General features: G+C 34.7%; 1 protein-coding gene across 2 annotated transcripts in view; it reads right to left on the bottom strand.

The window, feature by feature from the left end:
* Positions 1-24,735, bottom strand: part of LOC106458761 (tyrosine-protein phosphatase non-receptor type 4-like) — a 72,417-nt gene that overhangs the window by 36,089 nt on the left and 11,593 nt on the right. For both annotated transcript variants that reach the window (XM_013918310.2, XM_022385073.1), the window contains exons 2-4: positions 6,184-6,267; positions 2,333-2,476; positions 1,676-1,745 (exon numbers count right to left, since the gene is read on the bottom strand). In XM_013918310.2, coding sequence (XP_013773764.2) covers positions 1,676-1,745; positions 2,333-2,476; positions 6,184-6,267 — 298 coding nt within the window. The remainder of the gene's footprint in view (positions 1-1,675; positions 1,746-2,332; positions 2,477-6,183; positions 6,268-24,735) is intronic.

Raw genomic sequence — 24,735 nt, 5'->3', positions numbered from 1 at the left:
TTACACACACCACCATTATGGAAGTGGCAATTATTACGTGAAACTGGAGAAAACGCAAACAATTATTACTTTATTGCATGATATTAACATTAGAATTTGTGCTAGTTGGTTTATTTCTAATTTTGCTAATAACACCATTCCGATACCGTAGTAACGCCGCATGCACTAACGCTATACTAGTCATGCTACCGATACGTCACGAAGCCCGCCAAATGGTGGTGAAATTAGAGCTTCCTGAAACCATAACATTGTAAGTCATTACCAATCAATGTATTATCGTTACCAATGGTGGCATAACTTCTAACTTGACCATTGAATGGCCAAAAATAAGTGTCCAAGGTCGGTTGTTTCTTAGCTTCGAATACAGATCTTGTCACTTCATAACTATTCACATTCTAAACTTGCCAAATTCTGTGACCTTTAACAATAAACGTTACTTGGAAGCCACCACTACACTTGTTAAAAATCATCTCGTTTGTTTGATTTGTTTGTTTGAAGTTAAACACAAAGTTACACAATTGGCTATCTGTGCTCTGCGTTGTAAGTCCGCAGACATACCGCTATGCCACTTGGGGCAAATCGTCTCATTACAGCAGTGTTATTCGCGCTTTAATCAAGTTTCAAAAAAGGTAATACTTCACATTCGATAGTTAAGTAACCAAAAATCAAACATTTTAAATCTTATGAGGCTACATCTCTATTACGAAGTTGGGGAGGTTAAACACTTTATTTAGAGAATAAAGAAATTACACAGCGTATTTTCCATAAAAAAAAATCTTGACCTTAAGATTCAAAATAGTACATTAAAAGTAGCATACAGCTGCGCACCAGTGTGAAGTATTAGGTTAAATATCTGCAGCCAGCTACCATACAAACAAAGTATGTTACCATTATTAAGATCAGTGTAGTTACATCAAACATATTGGCTTTCTAGTTAACAGTTCTTGTAACGGTAGTTTCTGTGACATTACGTCACAAAAACAACTGCTTTTATATGTGTTTTCAATAAGAATTACAGTATTTCACCTTATACTCTTGCTTACTTCATGCCGCTGCCTCAAGTCCTCTCGCTCAATAGAAGATCCCATTAAGTCAACTGGGTTTGCAACACACAAAGCCTCAACTGAAACGCTATTTATATTATTCATTTTTGAGTATTATGGTATATAATGCTAAGCTGATGAGACGTGAGTTGTTGATTGGTAGTTGGTGTTATATTACAGGAAATCGGTATAATGCCAGTTAAAAATAAGTGGCTGAAATTAGTATTATTCTGATGCAATATTACATTAACTACAAATCATAATACACGCTTCATTTGTTAAGGAATTATACACCATAAACCTTAACTGGCTTTTTTGTCTTTATGTTTAACATTGTGTAATTAAATGAGATATATCTCTTACTTGAAGCACACTTGGTGTGAAAAACAAGAATGGTCTTATTTTATCTTGTTTATTCCAATATTGGTATATTCCTGTTGTCTCTCGATAAAATAGCTTCAGATCATTCTGTTGTTATTTATAATCTCTCATGTTTTCGATTTCTGGTTTGCTAGGAGTAATATCGTGAAAAACAAGGCTACACCTATTATCACAGTTTTGTTTTTGTATTACAAGCCTAAAGCGTTTATCCAACACAAAAATTAAAAGAAATTTTGTGTCCGCAATCTCACCTCTCTGTCGAACTCTTAAATTCAGTTCTCTGTCTGAAGATTCGGCTGCTCTTTGAATTAACTTTTCGATCTAAAAGTAGAATAACAGTAGTTATATCGTAATGTTTTTAAACGTGAATATTATTAATCAGTAATTCATTTATAAATAAACAATAACATTATATTACTCCAGATGCTATGTGAAAGAACTTTAAGCAAAAAAAAGTACAATTTCGATTCTATGAACCTGTATTTTTTAATAATTCGGAAAAATGTCTCTTCATTATAATGACGTAGCTAAGAACAAATCTTGGAGTTTCAATAATAAATAAGAGGATCCTCCTATAGTATACCTTCACAAACATTTGTCCCAATACATAGGATTGTACAGTGTCAAATAATGTTATGTTAGAAATGTTTAACTTTGGATAGTAAGGTCAGCCTCATCAGTGGTTGATAAAGTTTGAGTTTTTATCATTACGTAATATTTTATCAAATAATGGCCTATTGTATGGGTAGAGTAGTTTTTCTCAACATAACTTTATAGACGATATTTCGTGAAGTTTTAGTTCTAGAAAAAATTCTAAGGAAAGTTTGATAAACATTTAATGTAAACATCAAAAAATTAATAGCAGTACATTTCTTTAAAAAACACTACTCAGACTTTTAAGTGTTTACCTCATCCTGTTTAAGTCCACGAATGTCGTTGTTATTGACTGATAAAATTTGATCACCTTCATTTAGCTGAGGTAGACATGTATCAGCTGGTGAGTTCAAAATAACCTTTGATACAACAACCGGATTATTCTTCTCTGCTTCAATCTAAATGTCCAAAAATGAAAGAAATGATAGTCTTAATTAACTATTGCGCGAAAAATGTATAAACAGGGAAAGACATGTACCGTCTGTGTAAAACCGACAAACGGATAAGTATAGCAACTCACAGTTATTATAGTAAAACGTTAAAAACGGACTCTAGCATTTCAAGAAACTTTTATTCGCACCAAAACTGAAATAATTGAACGTTGAATAATTGATAAAAACAACGTTTCGCTAGTATTTACAATGCATTTGGTGAACATTGGCGAAACATTTATTTTAACTTTGTTTTTTTTTAATTATTCCAATTTTTTAGTCAAATACAAGTCCTAACAGAAAGTAAAGGACGCTTGGTTTTTCTTGACAGCATTCTTTAGTTTAACAAACACAAGTTAATTCTAAATCATACACTTAAATATTATATTCCTTTAACGAGCTCAAATGTAAAATAGTTTTGACGAATTATTGAGTTGTCTTTTGTCATCTAACCATAGATGTTACTTCGCAAGGTTCTGATACATGAGAGCACTACTCTACAATACAGCACAGTATATCTTAGCACTTGAGTTTAAAACATACAGCATTCTTTAGTTTAACAAACACAAGTTAATTCTAAATCACACACTTAAATATTATATTCCTTTAACGAGCTCAAATGTAAAATAGTTTTGACGAATTATTGAGTTGTCTTTTGTCATCTAACCATAGATGTTACTTCGCAAGGTTCTGATACATGAGAGCACTACTCTACAATACAGCACAGTATATCTTAGCACTTGAGTTTAAAACATACGTTTGACTCCTACTCTTTCTCATATTTAAGCCTTCGTTTAGCAAGTAACATCTCGACTCGTTCAGCTCGGTAAGTAATATTTTTACAAATTCTGTACATATTATTCTACACTGTTTCTCTCTCTCTAGATATTCATATACGTTTGTGTGTGTGTGCTCGTGCACACACACATTACTGTTTGACCGAGCGTGGTTCTGTAGTTAGCATACAGAACTATAGATCTGTGGGTTCATAATTTGCCTTTCGTTATCATAAAAAAACATTGTCCTTCGTACTTGGAATTCGTGGGTGCGTTATATGGGTGACGGTCAAATCCCATTCTTTTTACATACAAGAGTAACCCTAAAGTAAGCGGACAGTGCTGGTGCGTTCACTGTCTGCCGTCCGTCTAGTTAAGGGACGTTATATGGGTGACGGTCAAATCCCATTCTTTTTACATACAAGAGTAACCCTAAAGTAAGCGAACAGTGCTGGTGCGTTCACTGTCTGCCGTCCCTCTAGTTAAGGGACGTTATATGGGTGACGGTCAAATCCCATTCTTTTTACATACAAGAGTAACCCTAAAGTAAGCGAACAGTGCTGGTGCGTTCACTGTCTGCCGTCCCTCTAGTTAAGGGACGTTATATGGGTGACGGTCAAATCCCATTCTTTTTACATACAAGAGTAACCCTAAAGTAAGCGAACAGTGCTGGTGCGTTCACTGTCTGCCGTCCCTCTAGTTAAGGGACGGATAATTCACATAGTCTTGAGTAGCTTTGCGCGAATATCCGACAAACAAACAATACAATTGTTATAAAATGCATAAATATAAATACGAAAAAACAAACTTTAAACATTTACTCAATTATTATTATAATAAGTTCAATCAACATATTCTTACGATCTTCTTCTATTTGCTTTTTGTTTTTCCAAATATCTACTGATTATTAACTTAAAGTGTGGAGAGGAAACGCTTTCGTAACTTTACACTTACGCAAAGTTTGTTTGTCTGACTGTTGAAAAGCACAAAACTACACAATAAACAACCTATGTTGTGACCATAGCGAGTACTGAAGCCGGATTTTTAGCGACATAAACCCTCATGCTTACCGCTAAGTCTCCGGGGAAATTTACTTATGGTATTGAATAAGATCTTGAATTGCTAAAATTATCGGTACCCTTTCGTGATATTGAATAGGGATAATTTCAAACACTTTTTTATGGATTTGCGTAAATTGTAAGAATACAATGTAATTTACAAACTAAAAGGCCCAACATGGCCAGGTGGTTAGGGCGCTCGACTCGCAATCTGAGGGTCGCGGGTTCGAATCCCCGTTACACCAAACATGCTCGCCCTTTCAGCCGTGGGGGCGTTATAATGTGACGGTCAATCCCACTATTCGTTGGTAAAAGAGTAGCCCAATAGTTGGCGGTGGGTGATGATAACTAGCTGCCTTCCCTCTAGTCTTACACTGCTAAATTAGGGACGGCTAACTCAGATAGCCCTCGTGTAGCTTTGCGCGAAATTCAAAAAACAAACAAACAAACTAAAAATAAATTTTGGAGTTACGAAAATGGTTCTTTTTCCTACCATTAAACAATAACTGTGATTTACAAGAAAGGAGAAATCATAAACTTACAAAAAAAAAGTGAAATATTTTTATCTTTGAATTTCAATTTATTAATTCAAATACACTTTGTGGTACTATTACTGTTTTCTTACGCAAAGACCCCCCACCAGCTCAGTGATAATTCTGACGGCTTATAATGCTAGAATCCGGGTTTCAATACCTGTAGTGGGCACTACAGAGGTAGCCCACGTTGTAGCTTTGGGCTTAATAGAAAACAAACAAACAAATTATTGCGCAATTCTTATACATAACTTTGCTCATTGCGTCACGTTTAACCAACTTTGATTCATGGTGTATTTTTTGTCGTGAGTCTACATTGAATTACTGACGTAACTTGAGCAACCTTGTATGTGCATATTGTGTCTGTTTTCTCTTTAACAAAACATTTGTTTAAACGGAAATGTCTTTATACTCCTGGGCCAAGCGTCGCTCAGTGGTTAGTGTGCCGGACTGTGGATCTGCCGAACCACCATTCGTGTTCTGTTACCGTAACAAATCAATAAGTAAATAAAAACGCGGTTTGGAGCCGTGGACCCAATTATTCGTTTAGGCAAGAATGGCCTAAGAGTTGGCAGTTGATGCTGTTGACTTGCTGTCTTTCCTGTAATTTATCAGTTCAAAATTAAGGACGGCTTTCGCAGATAGCTCTTGAGTAGTTTTGCGCGAATATCCGAAATAACAAACAAACTTTTTACTCCTTCGTTTAAGTTGCTAAAGGTATCGCTTGATGACATTTGAACCTAAAAATTGGTACTATATTATTTTTATAAAATATACACCATATTAATTTAATTATATATACAATTTTTAACACATAAGAAATTAACAAAATTTTTACTCCTTCGTTTAAGTTACTAAAACAGTTGAACCTAAAAATTGGTACTATATTAATTTTTATAAAATATACACCATATTAATTCAATTGTATGTACAGTTTTTAACACATAAAAAAAACTGATGAATTAATTTTACTACCAAAACAACTGCAAGTAATTTCAAGACGCGGATTTCCTATGAGGTGGCGCTCCACATCATCGTGTTTCACATTAGTGCCCTAAATGCTAAATACAATCTAAAATATAAGAGTTGTAGAAAATATTCGAATATCCTGAAACATATTTAACGAAAATGTTACTCGATGCACTACCAGGTGGCGTGCCTTCCTTATATAATAACAACAGATAAGTGTGGAACAATTACTTTCTTTAAGAACGTATATAGTGTGATCAACTTCACAGCATCATATGTATGTCGAAATCTGATAAATTCATACAACATATTTGACAATTTATAAAAACTTTACTCACCCTAAGGTTGAAGCCAAATATCTGCTGTCTATCTGCTTTCATTTTGATTGTCACTATACCATCAGTATTATCTGGACCATATGTCTAGAAAATATTTTCATCATTAAACGATAATGTCATTATATAGTTAAAACTAATAATATATGTATATAGATATATAAATGCAAAATCAATTTCATGAATTATTTTTCATGGAATCTTTCTATTAAGTTAATATTCTTACTTGTATTAACTAGTACGAGTTTTAAAACATAGGATAACTAAATGCCTACCAGAGGTTCCTCTGTCAGAAAGATTTCTCATTGTGAGTTTTTAGACTTGCCTTTAAAACATGTTCTTTGTTTTAAAATACTATATTTTGAGTTAAAGGAAGAAAATAATAATATCAAATTGTCCATGAAATTTTCCTTTAACACAAAGGTGTCATCAGTTCAGGTCATTTATTGGTTTGGAAGTACAGAGTAGGCCCTTTATCTGGCCCGGCATGGGCAGGTGGTTAGGGCGCTCGACTCGCAATCTGAGGGTCGCAGGCTCGAATCCCCGTCGCACCAAACATGCTCGCCCTTTCTGCCGTGGGGGCGTGATAAAGTGACGGTCAATCCCACTATTCGTTGGTAAAAGAGTAGCCCAAGAGTTGGTGGTGGGTGCGCGAAATTCAAAAAACAAACAAACAAACCAAATCTGACTTAAGTCAGTATAGTCATAAAAATTAGAAAATTCTTTAACAGAAAGTCAGAGAAGGATTATTAGTTCATTCTCTCTCTTCGATTTTTTTCTTCTATGAAATAAATATTAAATTCACGTCATAAAAATGAAAAGTAACAAATATATATTTAATCGTAAGATGAGATTTTTTTATTCCCATACTCATTAAATGCTAAATTTCATGTAATTGGAAAACCCCATTATCCCGTACTTCAGAGAAGATTTTTTAATTTATGACAAGGTAAGTAATTTAATACAGTGAAATAATTTTATATCATCTGAAAATTATATTTTTTTTAAATTTTGCCATGGACCTCAAAATACTGTACAAAGTACGTAATATCAGTTAACTACATTTTACATTTAATTTTTGACAATGTAAACGTAACGTGGTTCGTATTTAATATCTTCTAAGTTGCCATAATAAAAGTTAGATAAAGGAATTAAATAGAATATTCGATGTATATGAAACCAGCTCTAATGTACCAATCCTTTTAACCGTGAAATTTATCAATGTGCAAAGATTAAAAGCAAATATCAATCAATGGATTATACATATATTAAAACGATATCAATAAAATTCTATAATTAAGTGTATAACATGATTAGTATCTATATTTTTTATATAGAAATAAAATTACCCCTCTTGATTTTTAGTGATCAAGGAAGAAAAAATGCTTTAAACTTCCTCCAACAAGAGGGCGTGTGTCTTGATTTAGAGCAAAGCCATATTGGGCTATCTTATGTGTGCAACACAGGGAATTGAACCTTGAATTTTAGTGTTGCAAATCCGTAAAATTACCGCTGTCTCACCGTAAACTAGTCATATACTGTACAATTAAACGAACTAAAAATACTAGTCTTAAGGGGTTTTTTTTAGTTTTTAGCACAAAACTACACAAACCAGTAAATGACCTGAACTGATGCACACACAGCAGAGATAAAGGGCTTGCTTGTTTGTTTGTTTTTGAATTTCGCGCAAAGCTACACGAGGGCTATCTGCGCTAGCCGTCCCTAATTTAGCTGTGTAAGACTAGAGGGAAGGCAGCTAGTCATCACCACCCACCGCCAACTCTTGGGCTACTCTTTTACCAACGAATAGTGGGATTGATCGTCACTTTATAACGCCCCCACGGCATGTTTGGTGTGACGGGGATTCGAACCCGCGACCCTCAGATTGCGAGTCGAGTGCCCTAACCACCTGGCCATGCCGGGCCATAGATTTGGTTTGAAGAAACTTATAGTTTCGGAGGTTAGAAATATTTTAACCAAATGATAATCTTTAAGCTAAACAAACAAATACACAATATTATCCCCATTGCCCCCCCCCCAGTGGCACAGCGGTATGTCTGCGGACTTACAACGCTAGAATCCGGGTTTCGATACCCGTGGTGGGCAGAGCACAGATAGCCCATTGTGTAGCTTTGTGCTTAATTACAAAACAAACAAACACAAACTTATCTAATCAGTTTATACTAGAACCAAACATAATATGAATTATATACAGGACTCATGAGAAACGAATACAATAACTACTGAGATCAACTTTGAAAAACAGTTTTTTTTTATTCACCAAGATATTGTCGATTTATAAAACAAATTACTTCAGGTTTGAAGATTTAAATGATAACAAGATATAAAAGTGGTATAATTTGTTGAGAAAAGAAACAATTTAGATTTATATGCTTATTCAAACGAAATAAAAATGTATTGCGACAGTTTTTTATTTTAAGAGCTCAAAATCAAACGTCTCTTTTGTGATTCTAAGGGTAGAAATCGTCGTAAAAGGATAAAACATTGACACTCTTTTTAGTTCCAGATCAAACAGCTTTATGCATACTTTTAAGTTTCGACATTATCGTATAAGCATAAAACATATTTTTATATATTCGCACAAAACTTGGATTTCTTTATTTTGCTATGGACTCGATCGTGACGTTTGTAAATTCTTATATCAGTCATTTTCATGACGCTAATTTATATTTTCTCATAATTTTTATTGTTGTACTTCTTATAAACACGCTAGCAATCAAGCCTTTGTGAAACGTAGCTTTTAATTTCAGCATGTTTCAGTTGCAGAAACCTTTATTCAACAGAAGTAATTCCAGCTGATTTTGAGAGTTGAGGCCTCTAACTAAAACATATATTTTTCAATATAATCTCTCCGTCATCTTTTTTTGTTTATTTGTATAATTGGCTTTGTCTACGTGTTCGGTTTGTGTTACAGGCGCTTTTTTTTAATATTCCAGCATCAATTTCCCTCAGGCTAAGGTTATTGGTACTTTAACAGTGTAATCTGTACTTGTTCTTCTAGAAAGTATATCACCGGGTATAAACATGTTAGAACGAGGACTTTCCTTCTGTACGTTCTTCATTAGATGAAACAATGGAACCTTTATTTTTCCTGCTTAGAAATCTAGTTGTTTCTTGTCTGTAGCTAGCTTATTCAGTGCAACACACTTGTAATTAGTAAATGAGCTTTGAAAATTGTCTTTTAACAATCTCTTAAGAATGGCAAGCATAATAACTGATTCCATTAACTTTTACTGCTGAAACGTTTTGATTGTAACAAGCTATGCCATATCTGTTGTTGTCGGAGGAAAAATCGCGGATGTTTGTAAAGTTGCTTGATTTCCAGAGTATTATGCCATTGTAAATCAGTTTCTTACCTGTCAAACGCGTAAAGTTAGTGACGCTGATAATTGTAAATCAGTTTCTTACCTGTCAAACGCGTAAAGTTAGTGACGCTGATCGGAAATAGAACAATTATGTAACATGGTATATAACCTTGTGAAAAAGATTTCATTTTAATTAAAAGCGATTTCCCAACATAGATTTAAACGTATCACATAATTCCTTATATATACATATAACAAATAGGTAGCGTACATTTCTCAAATATTCGTGATACTAAACAATAACACTCCTAATATGTTCCACTTCTGTGTATTCAGAAATCAAGTTGACGTAACATAAGCCGATGAACTATGCTCTACTGAGTGTTCATCGTCTTCTATAAAAGGAAATAAGTCTGTTGTCAAAACGTCACGGCAAACGTTTTGTATATACTTATATAGTATGTAATGAACTTTAAATGAAACTTTTTTTTTCCAAGTGAATTATTTGGGAACTTAAAACTAGATATATTTGCGTAGGGTGCCAGGAAGTGTACTGTTTCAAGAGTAAATAAAACCGAAATTAACAGTACCAAATGTTTTTTTCTTGCCTTTCAAGTTCGTATGTAACGCTGTATTGTAGCCTACAGAGTGCATAATTCTTATCGTGATTCATGACATGGGAACGTTTTACTGTCGTGACGACAGTACAAAGTGCAACGTTAAGCATCCGTTATGTAACTTCATTTTAGTGTTTACTGGCTCACTGACAGACAGACGACACACTACTATATAGTGGTGCGACTGATTAAACCAGGCGAACCCTCCAGGCGGCCTTCGGGGTCCGTTTCGGGGAAATAACTGTTTTCACATAAACACGTTTGGTAATTTATACGTTGTGTAGTAAATCTTTTACAACAATTAGGAGTGTCTCATGCGCTGTCCTTTCCATATCGCGATTTGTCACCATGGAAACTGTTCAGAACTACCTCTTGTGAAATTCACAGTACAAATACTATCAAAATTATAGATATCGTCATGAGTCATATTTGTCAGTTTTTCCCAACTTATCGTCGTTTTTTTCTTGCAATTTTTTAGTTGACTAATAGACGTGAATATACAATTGTTCACAATTGGATAGCCGTGTAAAGTGTACGAGCATAGAATTGTAGTTTTTAACGCCTGTATTTTAGTTTTCTAAGAAATTTTCTTAGTCTGGCTAAATAGCCGAAGATGAATAAGTTGTTTTTTTTTCTTTAGTTGAAAGTAAACTTGTACAGTAACTTAAGATTAAAATTGTTAAGTTTCCACCAAGTAAAGATTATTCCCACATATTACATTGTGAAATTTCAACATCGGAATTGGACAAATATTTTTAAAAAGCTTTGGAGTAATTTGCAAACTTCAGAACATGTGATTTTCTTTCTCATAGGCAACAGGTTACACAGCTTTGTGATAGAGAAGACGTGTGCGTGTATTGTGTGTGCTTCTACGTATATTTGTGTGTTGTACATATGTGTTTATATATTTATATTTAAATCTGGAACACTGGTTCAATACACGGATTAAACCCGAACAGGTGACTTTGGATATCAGAGCGCTTTTTGTTTAAGTACCTGCAATGAAGTTTCCAAGAAAAACGATTACGAGCCTGCTGCAGCGATCGTGTTTTAACTTGCTTTGCCGTATTTAAACCGGTTTGAAGAGTGCCGTATATAAAAGGGACTGACTTCAGTGAATTATGTCAGATCTCGACAGAATTGAGAGTGATATTCTTCTGTTCCAGAATCCGTTTGATTGTAACCTTGATGACGTGCTAGTTGAACTACAGTTGGAGCTCACTGATTTGCAAGCAAATGACTTGTTGAAAGAGAAGCACAGAGAAGGAAAACTTGTTGAATTTTATCGCTGCTTACCTGATGATGAGTTTTCAAAGTTGAAGAAATTTGCCTCTGGTATGGCATCAGTGTTTGGAATGCGCCACACTCGTCACATTACTTGTATCAACTGCCTGTAAGCATTGTATCGTCTTACAACAATGCGCAGAGGCGACTGCAGGAATGAACTCTCATTGCAGGTACTTACACAAAAAAGCGCTCTGATATCCAAAGTCGCAAAATTATATTACTGTCAGATGCAAAGATTAGATTGGACAAATTTGGACATTTTTACTTAAACTTACTTTAAATTTTTCTACATAGTAAGTTTATCTACAATCTATGATATTTCCATATAAATATTTATATTTTAGCTCATTTGTGGCACAGTGCAGCGACGGGCCGTAGTTTGGTGACCCATGCTCTAGTAGATCATATATTTGGTCCCTTATGACTTTTCAGAGAAGAAAAAATCCAAATGAACCGAATAAAGAATGTAGTGTTAAGTACAATCCAAAAATGTTTACTTTTAATAAGTAATTTTTTTTTCAGAATTTTCGTACAAACTGCAAGGATGTCTGCGCATAGCCCCTCCTTTTTTTTGAACTGATAGACTAGGGGATGTCGAGTAGTCATAAGACCTAGTAACAATTTTTTGGTTGCTCTTGCCTGACCGAATAGAGATGTGACCGGCTCTAAAGTGTGAAGCGCAATTTTATAGCAAAAGGCCGCGAAATATTAACCCTCAGATTCACAGTCTGGGATCATATAAGTAGCAAATATCTGTCAGTTCTACCTGCAAAAATGCTGTCAAACATAAGGATTTCCATAGCTAAATATCCGTTGTAGACTTGGATGATGGGCAGGTTAAAATTATGTACAGACAATATAAGAAACTACATTTTTATTTTTCATTAACACTACAAACTTATTTTTTATAGCAGAATAAAGTCAGCAAATAAATTAAAGAACCACATGAATAATGACGAAACCCTGAAATTTTTTTCACTTTCCTTTTATATTTTGAAACTACAAAAAATCATTTAGTTGCATTATATAATATTTAACCCCCAGTGGCACAGCGGTATGTCTGCGGACTTACAACGCTAGAATCCGGGTTTCGATAGCCCATTGTGTAGCTTTGTGCTTAATTACAAACAAACAAACAATATAATATTTAACCTTTAAAGCTAGCAATTCTGATACTCGTAAAAAGATCCTTAAAGCTAGTAATTATCATGTATACTTGGAGTTACTTGCACTTATCAATTACCAACCGTCAGCTCATTATTATAACACTACTTAGATAAACATTGGTAATACGGAGCAACAGGTCTTTGTTGTTTTTATCCTTTTGTAACTCTGTCAGTGGTTGAAACAAATATGTCCCAAAACGTATTTCTGACATGTCTATCAAAATTGTATTAAAATTAAAATGTCAACTTGACTACCGGTATGAATCACTGAAAATTAATCAGACGTAAGCTGTAATTTGATATTGCTTGAAGTATTCAAATAAGCTATCTGGAATATTTAATCAGAAAGTAATAGAACTGAGGCGTGTATTTGTGTGTTTATTTTAAAAAAAACTACATTTGAGTTATATTTTTACTGGTAGTTTATATTGAACTTGTTATGTCAACGATCTACTAAGAAATGACCACGTAAGCAGACTGACCCAGCTAAAACTTATCAATGTTATAATCTAACCTATTTCATATTATGGTTGCGAAGCGTAGACAGTCGAGAAGGACAACTATGCTATGCATAAACCCTAGGGGACTCTGACCTAACCATTATAGCCCATGAATCACATAATACGAATACAAATATAAGAATACAATTTCTTGAACAAATTACACTTTTTCTAGAAAAATAATTTTGGAGTTTGTGTCACTCCACATTAGCACTTACGTATGTGTAACTTATTTCGTAAGCTAATAAGAAAGTACCGTGAAAATCCACTTACAGATGCTCAGGAGTATGAAGATGAAGACCGTCTTCGTACGTGAAATAGGAAGATCTATGCTGTCTGTCGATATTGTAGAACAGTCAGTGAAAAACTGTTCAAGCTGTTTAATCTTAAAAAATAAAATAAATCATGAAATATATAATGATAATGTGTTAGAAAAATAATCATGCTTAGTAAATATTTACGTTCATAAAATAATTCAACATAAGGTTTTACATACTACACCCTAGTATCTAGTAGTTAAGGGTTAAAGAATTTACAGTTATGGCTAAAAGTTAAATGTTATTCGACCATTGGTTTGAGAGACATTAGAAAATATGTTTAAATGAGACTCAAGTGAAAAACAAAAACATTCTTCGAGATAAACTGTTTTCTTGGCTTTTTACCACAAACCACACGTAGATATGTCTGATGAAACAGAAAGTGCACGTGCCGTCAACACTGACTAGTCTCACCTCCCAATGATGTGACTTCTGTAATAATCCCATAGATCGATGCAATGCGCTGAATGGAGGCTACCTGTACATTGTTCCGAGAAAGCGTCACCCAGGTGGTCGACCTAAATTCTTCGGCGAGCCTGTTTACGACGGTTCCGATAAAACAAAATGTTCCGCCAGCTCAGCCGACCAGTAACACAGGCTGGTATTACACTTGGTTCTCACAGTTGTTTTCACTGCAAAGTCGATATCGCACAACCTGTATTCGCCAGATGTTCTTACTCCATAGCCAGAACCAAACATCAACCCGAGGAACCACATTTGTCGAACATCCACTTTCTGTGTGTTTTTTCTGCTGTTCTCAATGTCGAATGGAATGTTAAGAACTTAACTGCTTTACAGTATTTAAGAATGTTGTTCATAGATTTCTAAGTCTCATCCACAAGCCTGATGGGTTGTTCTGGTGTAAAATCAGTGTCTCTTAAATCCATAGTAAGAATATTGTCAATAGAAATACGTAGGCCTCATTCACAAGTCTGGTGGATTTTCATTCATAGAAATACGTAGGCTTCATCCACAAGTATGGTGGATTTTCATTCATAGAGATACGTAGGCCTTATCCACAAGTCTGGTGGATTTTCATTCTGTAAAAAAAATATTAATTGTTTGTCTTCGTGTAAAAATGTTCATAGATGTAGACGAGTCTCGTCTATAGTTTTAGTTGATTGTTCTGGTGTACGAACAGTATTTGTTAAATCTACGACAGTTGATTAGTCAAGACTTATTTATTGTCCTGATATACTTTTTCGCGAGACTGATATGCAAAGTGATTGCTCTGTTCCGGTGTTCTAATGTTCTTTCTTTTTTTTAAATAACAGACTTGTTGTACAAGTCTAGAAGTTTAAACTAGTGTCAGCGTCCTGCTCTTCTTATTTTAATACAAATTATTTAGATATTTTCTTGGTCAGGTTCCTACCATGATGGCCCGGCATGGCCAGGTAGTTAAGACGCTTGAGGGTCGGGGTTCGAATTCCTGTCCCACCAAACATGCTCGCCCTTCCAGCTGTGAGGGCGTTATAATGTGATGGTCAATCCCACTATTCGTAGCCCAAGAGTTTGGCGGTGGGTGGTGATGACTTCCCTCTAGTCTTTCACTGCTAAATTAGGGACGGCTAGCCCTTGTGTAGCTTTGCGCGAAATTCAAAATCAAACCATCCTACCATACACTTTTATTCGTCTAGTGAATTTTTAAGAGCTAATTCGTTAACTTCCTCTAATGGCTTGTACATTGCTATCAGCACCATATTTTAATCTTACTACATATCAAAATAACACAATTCAACATTTAAATCAGTTACTTTTTAGAATTACTAGGTTGCGTAGCCTATTGGTTAGCGTGTCCGGATTGTTATTCAGAGTTTACGACCTGGTGCAGCTAAAAAGAAGAAAAAAAAAAGCGTTCGAAGCTAAGAACGGCTAAGCGATTTGCACGAAATTTTGAAACCTGCCACATGAGCCAGCCTAACACCCTTTAGTACTTAGTCTAGGGTAGTTAACAGGGATCATTCCGGTAACCGGTGATTTAGGGTTATTTCAATAGATCACGATGAATGAAGTTCAGCACAACTTCTAAAACGATAAAAAAAAACAAATAAATATCAATAAACATAACATGATGACACCTGTATGGATTATACTATGGTGATACAATACTGGGCATTATACCATCCTTCTTATATTTACTCTTCATAGCAGAAATGACATTTTTAATTTGAGAATTGCTAGGGACATCATCTTGTAATGCATCGTGCATCTGCTTCAACTTTAAAACTGCATCTTTGGCTTTACTGTACTGTTAGTTTTACCCAATATTGATACTAATGATTTTTATATATGATTCCAATCTCCCTTTTTTAGCCGCGATATAGCGGCTCATAAAATGGCTCTGAGCTTGTTTGTTTTTTCAAGTAAAAACTTTTGTTTCATAGCTTCATCTCTTGACTGATTTGACATCTAATTACAGAGAATTCCGTCTTGTTTTTTGAAGATGGCGTTATTGTTGTGCCTGTTTTTTAATGTTTTTCAGGCAATGTAGTAACCAATTGATGATTTTCCAATTCAGCTGATATGTCAAATCAATTAGGATATCTTCGAATAAGTTCTTCCCTCATCCGACCTGGACCCACGATTTCGCTTAATCTCTACACTTAAACCACCACATTCACAACTACATCTAGAACATTTCAAGCATGTTTCATTGTTACATCATTTTCCTTTACATTTACATGTTGACTCTCATGGTCTCAGGTCAGAATACAGGTCCAATCTCGGGTTTGGTTCAGCGACCTCGACTTCGAAAATAGTGTCAAATATTTTCTTTGTGTCTAATCAAAACAACCCAAACCTTTCCGGAATGAATATTTTATTGTTGTTGGATCCACATCAAGATGCCGGGCTAGCTCGTGTTGAAACAAACCAGCCAGGTTTATGCTATTCCCGCTAGAGTATCTTTGAAAAAGAGTTTATTTGGCTTGAGAGTTATACAAATGGGTTTTTAATCTACTATTCATTTATTACAATTCTAATTTCAAGTTTTATAAATTAGAATTTTATGTAATTGAAACAAATTTTGTAATGTAGTAACTAAACTCTTGAGTTTTGTAACTTCCCTAGAGCAAAACCTAGGTCTGAAGCAACTTATGTTATAGTTATCACCATTTGATGTTCATCCATGTATATACTTTTGACTTGGGAGCATCCAGAAGTAGAAAACTTGCACGTTGCTTGTTAGCTAACGAACCCAACCCTCTAGTGGCTTTCTGGAGACGCTCTGAATAAGTTGATCTGGCCTTGATCACATTGGCGTGAATTATACGACAGTAAAGTTCTAACACAGGCAGAACAAAAGAAGTTCACCTCGACCCGCTAACCTCTAGTATGGTATATATAACCTTGGTCAGTGAAGGTCATTCAGCTGACCTACATTATTATATTTCAGATGGCAATGCATTGGATAAACAACCGAAACTATCTATGTTTTCAGTTTAGTTCATAACATAGCTTCAAAAAAAAGTGTAGCATGAGCGTGATGGACTGTTTATGAACTTTTAATAACGTCTCAAACATATTTTACAAAGTTTAACAAGGATACAAATTTTTGTATATTTCAGATAGTACAAGCTGAACCCAAACTACAGTTTAATGTTCTTATAAATCACACTAGTAATTAGCTGATTTGCTTTTTTCGATTTTGCGCAAGACGTAGTAATTTTTTAGAATAAAATAGTAAAAAAAATCACAAAGTCATCAATCATATTCTCAAAAATGAACAACATATTTTATAAAACTATAGCAAATAAATTGACAGAGAAACTTGGTTGATCTAAGAATTAGCGTGCTGGGCTGCGTATCTCAAAGTCCAAGGTTTAAGCTGCAATGTGCGCGCTGAAAACATTTTATGCATTTTATATTTTCAACAGTAGATGTGTTATAACTGTGACAGCCAGTCTCGCTACTTGGTTATGGCTAGCGGTGGGTGCTACTGACTAGTTGCCCTCTCTCTGTTTAGCAGTTCTAAATTAGGGCTTAGTATGTCTTAACCTTACAGTCTCTGACCTAGCCGTCTAACCCTGATATCACCTGAGATGCCCCTTAGATTGACCATTTCAACAACAAATTGACAAATTTGTTTCAAAAATGTGGGTCGCGAGTACGAATCCCTGTCACACCAAATATGCTCGCCCTTTCAGCCGTGGGGGTATTATTATGTGACGGTCAATCCCACTATTCATTGGTGAAAGAGTAGCCCAAGATTGGCGGTGGGTGGTGATGACTAGCAGTCTTACACTGCTAAATTAGGGACGGCTAGCGCAGATAACCCTCGTGTAGTTTTGCGCGAAATTTAAAAAACAAACAAAACAAAACTTGTTTTAAAATGATTTTTTTGAACATTCCAACAAACAAATTGACAAATTTCTTTTAAAATGACCAAGAAAGTACTAGCGAGAACTAAGGAAACCAAAACAATTTTTGAACCGAAGTACATTATAGAATTAGATAATTGAAAACATCTAAGTACAGAATTCTAATTACAAATAAAGTTTTCAAGTGACAGTTACAAGGTAGGAAATTTCGCAGTTCAGCGCGTCATATCTCACAAACGTACAGTAGAAAATAATGAAAGAATGTTAAAACTCGCACATTCTTGAACAGTTTTTGTTATATACGTGTGTTTTAACATCTTTGAACATTTTTCCATATCTCACACACGGTATGACTTGAGAAATTGAAATTGCACGGGGGTATTAAGGATATCATGCAAGTACAAACGACACAGATGTCACATGTTGCCACAAGAGGCGACGTTGTTGTTTCTTTTGAATATTTGTGTTGGATGTGTTGATTACAGTGCAGCTCATTCAACCAACGTAAAACTGACAAGCGTACAGAGAGGTGAACTAATAAAATGTTATTACACCAAACGATGTAATGCTAAGGCAGCTCTCAAGGAATATAGTAGAGTGTATAATAGCTGAAGAAGACCTTGTTCCAGTGTTGCTGTGCGTAAGTTTATAAAAAATAAAAAACACAACAGAAAACAGGTTACATCTATGATAGACCACGTGCTGGCAGGCCACCGACACCTAATGAAACTAGTGAGTAACATGTCCTGTACGCCTCCGTGATGCTAATCCATATGTAACATTTCCTACACATCTCCATGATGCTAATCCACATGTAACATTTCCCACACACCTTCATGATGTTAGGGACAGTGTGGTATGGTTTCACAGCTATGTTATTGTACTGTACTTTTTTGAAGAACCATCAGCACATGTACTGCAAACTTGTACTATCATTGCTGCATGGTACCATGCAGTTCTCACAACCAATGTGATTCCGGCTGTGGGCCGGCACACAAAGTCACGCGTATACCGTAACAGGTCTAGTACAATTCCAGACCTCAAGGATACAAGTCTTCAAGAAGTGATCAGCATGTCGCACGAAGTCACGCGTATACCATGAGAAGTCTAGTACAATTCCAGACCTCAAGGATACAAGTGTCCAAGAAGTGATCAGCATGTCGCATAGATGGTATGTTTTCGTAATGTCCCTTGTCACACAGATGCAATATATTCTTGATGGTGTAAGAGCATATTTTGAACAGTCAATGTGATTGATCAGAAAGTTAAGTCATAGTGGTGCCCCTGATGGCCACAGGTGACAACTGTGGCACTTCCATCTGTGTTTGATCCCCTTAACACCTCTATGAAAATGTATTTTACTATGTCGTATTACTTGTGAGATATGCACGCTGAACTGTCAAACTTTTCTGATAATCACCCTGTATAGGAAAGTGTCAAAAAAGAGGAAAACAGTATTTTGTTAAATATCATTTAAGAAAAAACGAAGGTTTGAAACTTCTAACAAAAATAAATAATAATCTATATATAATGTTTTAAAACATCTGTGTTGGATGGCAGTAAATGTGTTATAACTTTTGTTTGGTTGATGATAGGTAGAGTACTGCCAAACTAAGAAGAATGTACACGTTACTGGCGTTGTTTTATTTCATTGTGATTCATTCATTTTTGCAATACTATCGATAAAATGCTGAAACTAGAGAATAAACAGGTGCACAAATTCCACATCATTTGAGACCTATATTGAACCAAATTTCGAAGAATCGCCCTATTTTACTAATAAAGCAAGATTTTATCAATCATTTATTTCTATCTATATACAGAAAGAATATTATATATATATAAACGTCAATGTGTGCGTGTATCTGTGTATCTGTTCCTTATACGTTTTCATATTTCTTGATTAATCATCACCAAACTTGACACAATGATACAGGATGACATGAGGAATGTCATAAGCGGGGATGTACCCCCCTACTTTCATATCTAATTTCGGAAAACTATCAAATCAGCACACCTTGACACAGTGATACAGGAAAACATGAGGAAGGTCCAAGGGGGTGGACTCCCCGTCTAACGTAATATTGATGGAATTCTTGAAAATAGTGTGCTTTTCTTTTCAGTATTGGTACCTTTATATATTTTTATTGCACTTTTAGTGTTTATTATGTTAAGAAAAACAATAGAAGCACAATTTCCTATCCTTTATTACAAACAAGTTTTTATTCCACCCGTTCAATGGATGGGTTCTCCATCTAGTATATATATATATATATATGTCCCCTGTAAGACAGCGGTAAATGCATGAACTTACTACCCTAAAATGTAGGATTCGTTTCCTCGAATTAACACACCAAATAGCATAATGTGGCTTTGGTCTAAATAAACAAACATATATATATATAAAGTGTTTGTATCTTCTACACCATGTTTTCATAAAAGTCTGTGTGTTTGAATGTGTTTACTCTTAACTGGTCCATTGTCACAAGCCTGTACCCTCAGAGTCCTCAAAAAGTAACATATGGGGTGTTCTGGTCTGTCTCCCGGGTGCCCCTTGTCTTTCCCATGCATTGAACAGATACGTCAGCTAATAAACCATTATTTGACAAAAGTCTGTCTGTGTCTACTTAAAGCTAGTGAATCGCTGGACTAGATGTAATAAAACCTGACGAGTACCCTGAGAGCCTTCCAAAATGTATCGGAACAATATACTGATATTTTTTTGCATTACATAGGAAGTGTGATGTCACCAAAAATTGATACAAAATATTCATACAATCAGATTATAAAGATGTGTTCAGATAGGGGACTTAGAATGACCAAGACGGTATTATCCCTTGTACTCAATGACATTGGAAAATAAAGAAGAATGGATCAACTTGGGTCACCAGGAAAATCTAGAAAGAGACTTGCAACAAGTCGCACCCCAGTCGTGGTAAGCAAAGTATGGTGTCTTTTAATATGTGAGAATCTATGATGACATAGGCAACAACGCGAAGCATAATTAATGAGGATAATTATTAGGAAAAACAACACAACTCACGTGCATACAAATTACTTTTCCGACATATCCGTTCAACTATCACATACTTCTAGCAGCTGAAGAATGAAACAAGTGTTCATGTTACTCAATATAAAAATATGCAGACCAACTCATTGAAACACAGCGCCTATGTATTTCTGTGCTATCGTACTGTTAAAATTGTCGTCCTTATACATTAAATGGATATAGAAATATAGCATGGATGATGTGTGTGCTTTGAACATGACAGACCTTCGTCAGAGCCTTTTGCAATGGAAACTACACTGCAGGACTATTGTCAAGATGCAAGACAGATAAAATATGACTGAATGTGGCATCCTGGACTGTAACGACGTGGTGATGCTCCAAAATCGTTTTAATACAGTGTACTTAACCTCTGTATATTTTAGAAAAGTTTAAATTCCATTAATTTCAATAGGAACTCCAAAAAAGCCTTTCCATAAAGTTATATTTTTTACTCTCTATTGTTTGTTAGACGTTAAACGGTCATTACAATTTCTGTGCGTTTTTTAGAATTTCATTGTTATATTATCAAATTTTGATAAATTGTTAAATCTGTAAACACCTAATGGATTCTTACTGACTTTATAATTCTCAGTTGATTTCATGTATTAAATTGTAACACAGTTTAAAAAATTAAAGTTAAACTATATTAAAAACAGTTAAACGTCAATTTCTTTTACTTTTTATTGTTTCTAATCTGGTAATTATGGTTGATTGTTCCAGTATATTATTTTATTACAAGTTTCAGCTTTTACAGTAAGGAAGATTATTTTCTAAAACAGGTAAGACACTTTAATCATTGGTGTGATCATTCTCAAGTACAGAAGTTTTTACTGTTAAGAAGGTCTAAAAAATACACAATGTTAAAACTTGTGCACTTAAGAATGTTCGCATCAGTGATTGAAACGTCGCTCATTAGCTCCAAAACTACTCAAAATTTTCATTCCATTATCCCAAAACTTTAAAATCTAATAATGATTCAGATCTACATTTATATGTTACTAAATTATCTATTTCATATGTTTCATGGGCAAAGGCCCAATTCATCAAATGCAGAAAACAATATCACTGCACTTGTTCAAGTAAAGGCGGTTCGCATTTGGAGAGTTTTCATTTACCTATTCAATAATTGTACATTTATTGTTATTTGACCAACCGAAGACTTTGAGAAAGTGATAAAGGAAAAAGGCAAGAAATTAAGTACGAGAACAGAATGTGGAAATTGGCCGATTATCAAATCGTGTGTAGAAACAAGGTAATTGTGATACGTACTTACGTGTATCTGTTAATACTAGTAATCTAACATAAAAAAAATATTAGCTAAGTGCGGTATATCCAAACATCTATGCACTATTACCAGCAAAAACTGTGTCAGGAACTTTATGTAATCTCAATAATCAAGTGCTATGTCTTATAAATAAAACAATTACTTTTTTTACAAGAAAAGGTGATGTAAACTAAAAATACGAACATAAGACAACATTTTTAAACAATTCAGTAAATAAACATTTATTTCGAAAACTTCTTTGACTTTACGTTTTTAAAAGGCGTAATGTCGCACTCTAATCCGTTTTAATAGCTACTTAAATCTGGTACTAGCCAGTCTTTCAAGTTAAAATTTGGTACTATCCAGTCTTTCAAGTTAAATCTGGTACAAGTCAGTCTTTCAAGTTAAAATCTGTTACTAGCCAGTCTTTCAAGTTAAAATCTGGTACTAGCCAGTTTTTCAAGTTAAATCTGGTACTAGTCAGTCTTTCAAGTTAAATCTGGTACAAGTCAGTCTTTCAAGTTAAAATCTGGTACAAGTCAGTCTTTCAAGTTAAAATCTGGTACTAGTCAGTCTTTCAAGTTAAATCTGGTACTACCCAGTCTTTCAAGTTAAATTTGGTACTAGCAAGTCTTTCAAGGTCTCTGACTGATAGCGTGCAAATCAATTTCTTAAACAAGGAAAATAATACACTAATATATAATGGCTGGAGACGGCTTGAATAGGTAATGAAGAAAAACTTTAATATAAGTTTAACATAACAGCAAATGTACAACGTTTCGACAAGGTTTTTTCATCAAAAGTGGTCAAAAAGGTCAAAGTGGGTTCGTCATCGAATTTGAACACTAATATATCATTTAATAGCGTTCAAACAGAATACGTGTTTTTACTAATGACTGTATAGTATAAAATAATTAGACTTATTTACTTAGCACGTCTACTGTCAGAACGATAAGAGCAGAGAAATTATTGTCAAGTCGGAGTCCAGCGACTGAGGAGACTCTTTGTTAGCTTCAAACCTAATCCTTTCACACTATAGCCAATTAAACAGGAATATATAATATACATGTGATACTTTTTCACCCCAAACATATGTACGTGAAGTTAATGTGCTGTGTAACGCAACGCGATAAATGAAAGGACTGAGACTACCCTAAGTTACAGGTGCGAAAATCCAAGCGTTGTAGTTTTCATATTAGTGGAAGTGGACTATTTAATTCAAACGAAATCTAGGATTTTAAATTTCCAATGGTCTATTTCAAGTAAGAAGGAAAAAGTTTGTCTGCGAAGCCACAACAACTTGAAGAAGATGAATAGAAAATAATGTGAAAAGATAAAATATACATGATGTTGATCGTTTATTGTAGGACTCTGAAAAATCATTTCTTCCCCCTATTCCTCTGCATACAACGGATGTTTAACTTTGAACATACACGTTATCAAGAACTATTTATCCGTGAATGTTTGGCACCACTTACTGTATTCTCTGCACTTGTAGCTCTCAGCCCAAATAAATAGTTATTTTTAAGTTTTCGACTTAATAACGTATCTAAAACGCCTTCACAACTTACGTAAAAGTTTCATAAAAACTATCCGCAGTAATTTTCTCTTAGTTTACTTTGAAATTATTGTAATTTTTTGTCAGTTGTGTGCACGTGAAGAGGATGTGATGATGATAAAAAGACATAGGTCTACCTTACTTTTAGGCAATAAAATTGTCTAACGAATTTCTTGGAGCCTCACTATTCACAGTGTGTGATGTAAGCTGGTGCAAGCTTCTCGGATTATGTTGCACTTAATTTGACAATATCATCTATTGTTCAGACACAAAAATACTGTCCTATAAGTCAGGTTTTGATCCGCACAATTTTTAAAGCGTGTGAAACGTCAGTTGAAAGAGGTGAAGATTTCAAAAGTTCGCAAAAGTCTATATGATGAATCAACAGTTACGACCCAGTTTTTGAGAAATCCTAGGTGAAACTGGTTATAATCAGGTTTTCTTTGATTAAACCACGTGAATCAGTTTGTAGCTTCAGTCGAGCTGTAACAAGTAAAATTCAACCTTGATTTTAAAAATTCTCTCTTTACAATGACGTAAGTATAGTATCAGTTCTAGAATACGTAATAATTTATTCATTTACAGGATTGATGTGCCACAAAATGTAGTAAAATTACGCGAATGTTGGAAGAACAGATGAAAATCTTGAACCAAATCTTTTCATTATCGGTTTCAAATTTTTGTCTCTTTTTCAGTTAAATCGAGCTATTAAAATATTTTAAAGAGCTTCATAAACATATGCGAACAGAAATTTACCACGTTCAAATTGTGTCGTAACTCGTCATAGAGACAGGGAGAACAAATGTGTTTGGGAAATTGGGGAGAGGAGAAAGAACCAATTTTACTGTTTTATTGTAATTGCTGTAAAGGTATAGTGTAATCTAATGAAAGACACCTTAGGTGGGGAAAAATGGTGCTGCCAAAATAGGATTGAGTGTGCGACTTAAAGGAATGAAATCAAAATTGGCGTCCTAACTGTAGCCACACTTATAGCATTGATAAGAATTTTACAGGTAAATATTCATTCATTAGTTAGCTACACCGCATATTTTGGTTTTACCCACCATCATTCCCCAAGTATAGCTTCCAGTTTGGCCGCCAATTTTGATTTCATTCCTTTAAGTCGCATACTCAGTTCTTTGTTGGTCGCAC

The sequence above is a fragment of the Limulus polyphemus genome, unplaced genomic scaffold, assembly GCF_000517525.1.
Source record: "Limulus polyphemus unplaced genomic scaffold, Limulus_polyphemus-2.1.2 Scaffold510, whole genome shotgun sequence".
NCBI classification, from domain to species: Eukaryota; Metazoa; Arthropoda; class Merostomata; order Xiphosura; family Limulidae; genus Limulus; species Limulus polyphemus.
Note: the sequence above shows the minus strand (reverse complement) of the source record. Positions and strands in the feature narration are given on the sequence as shown.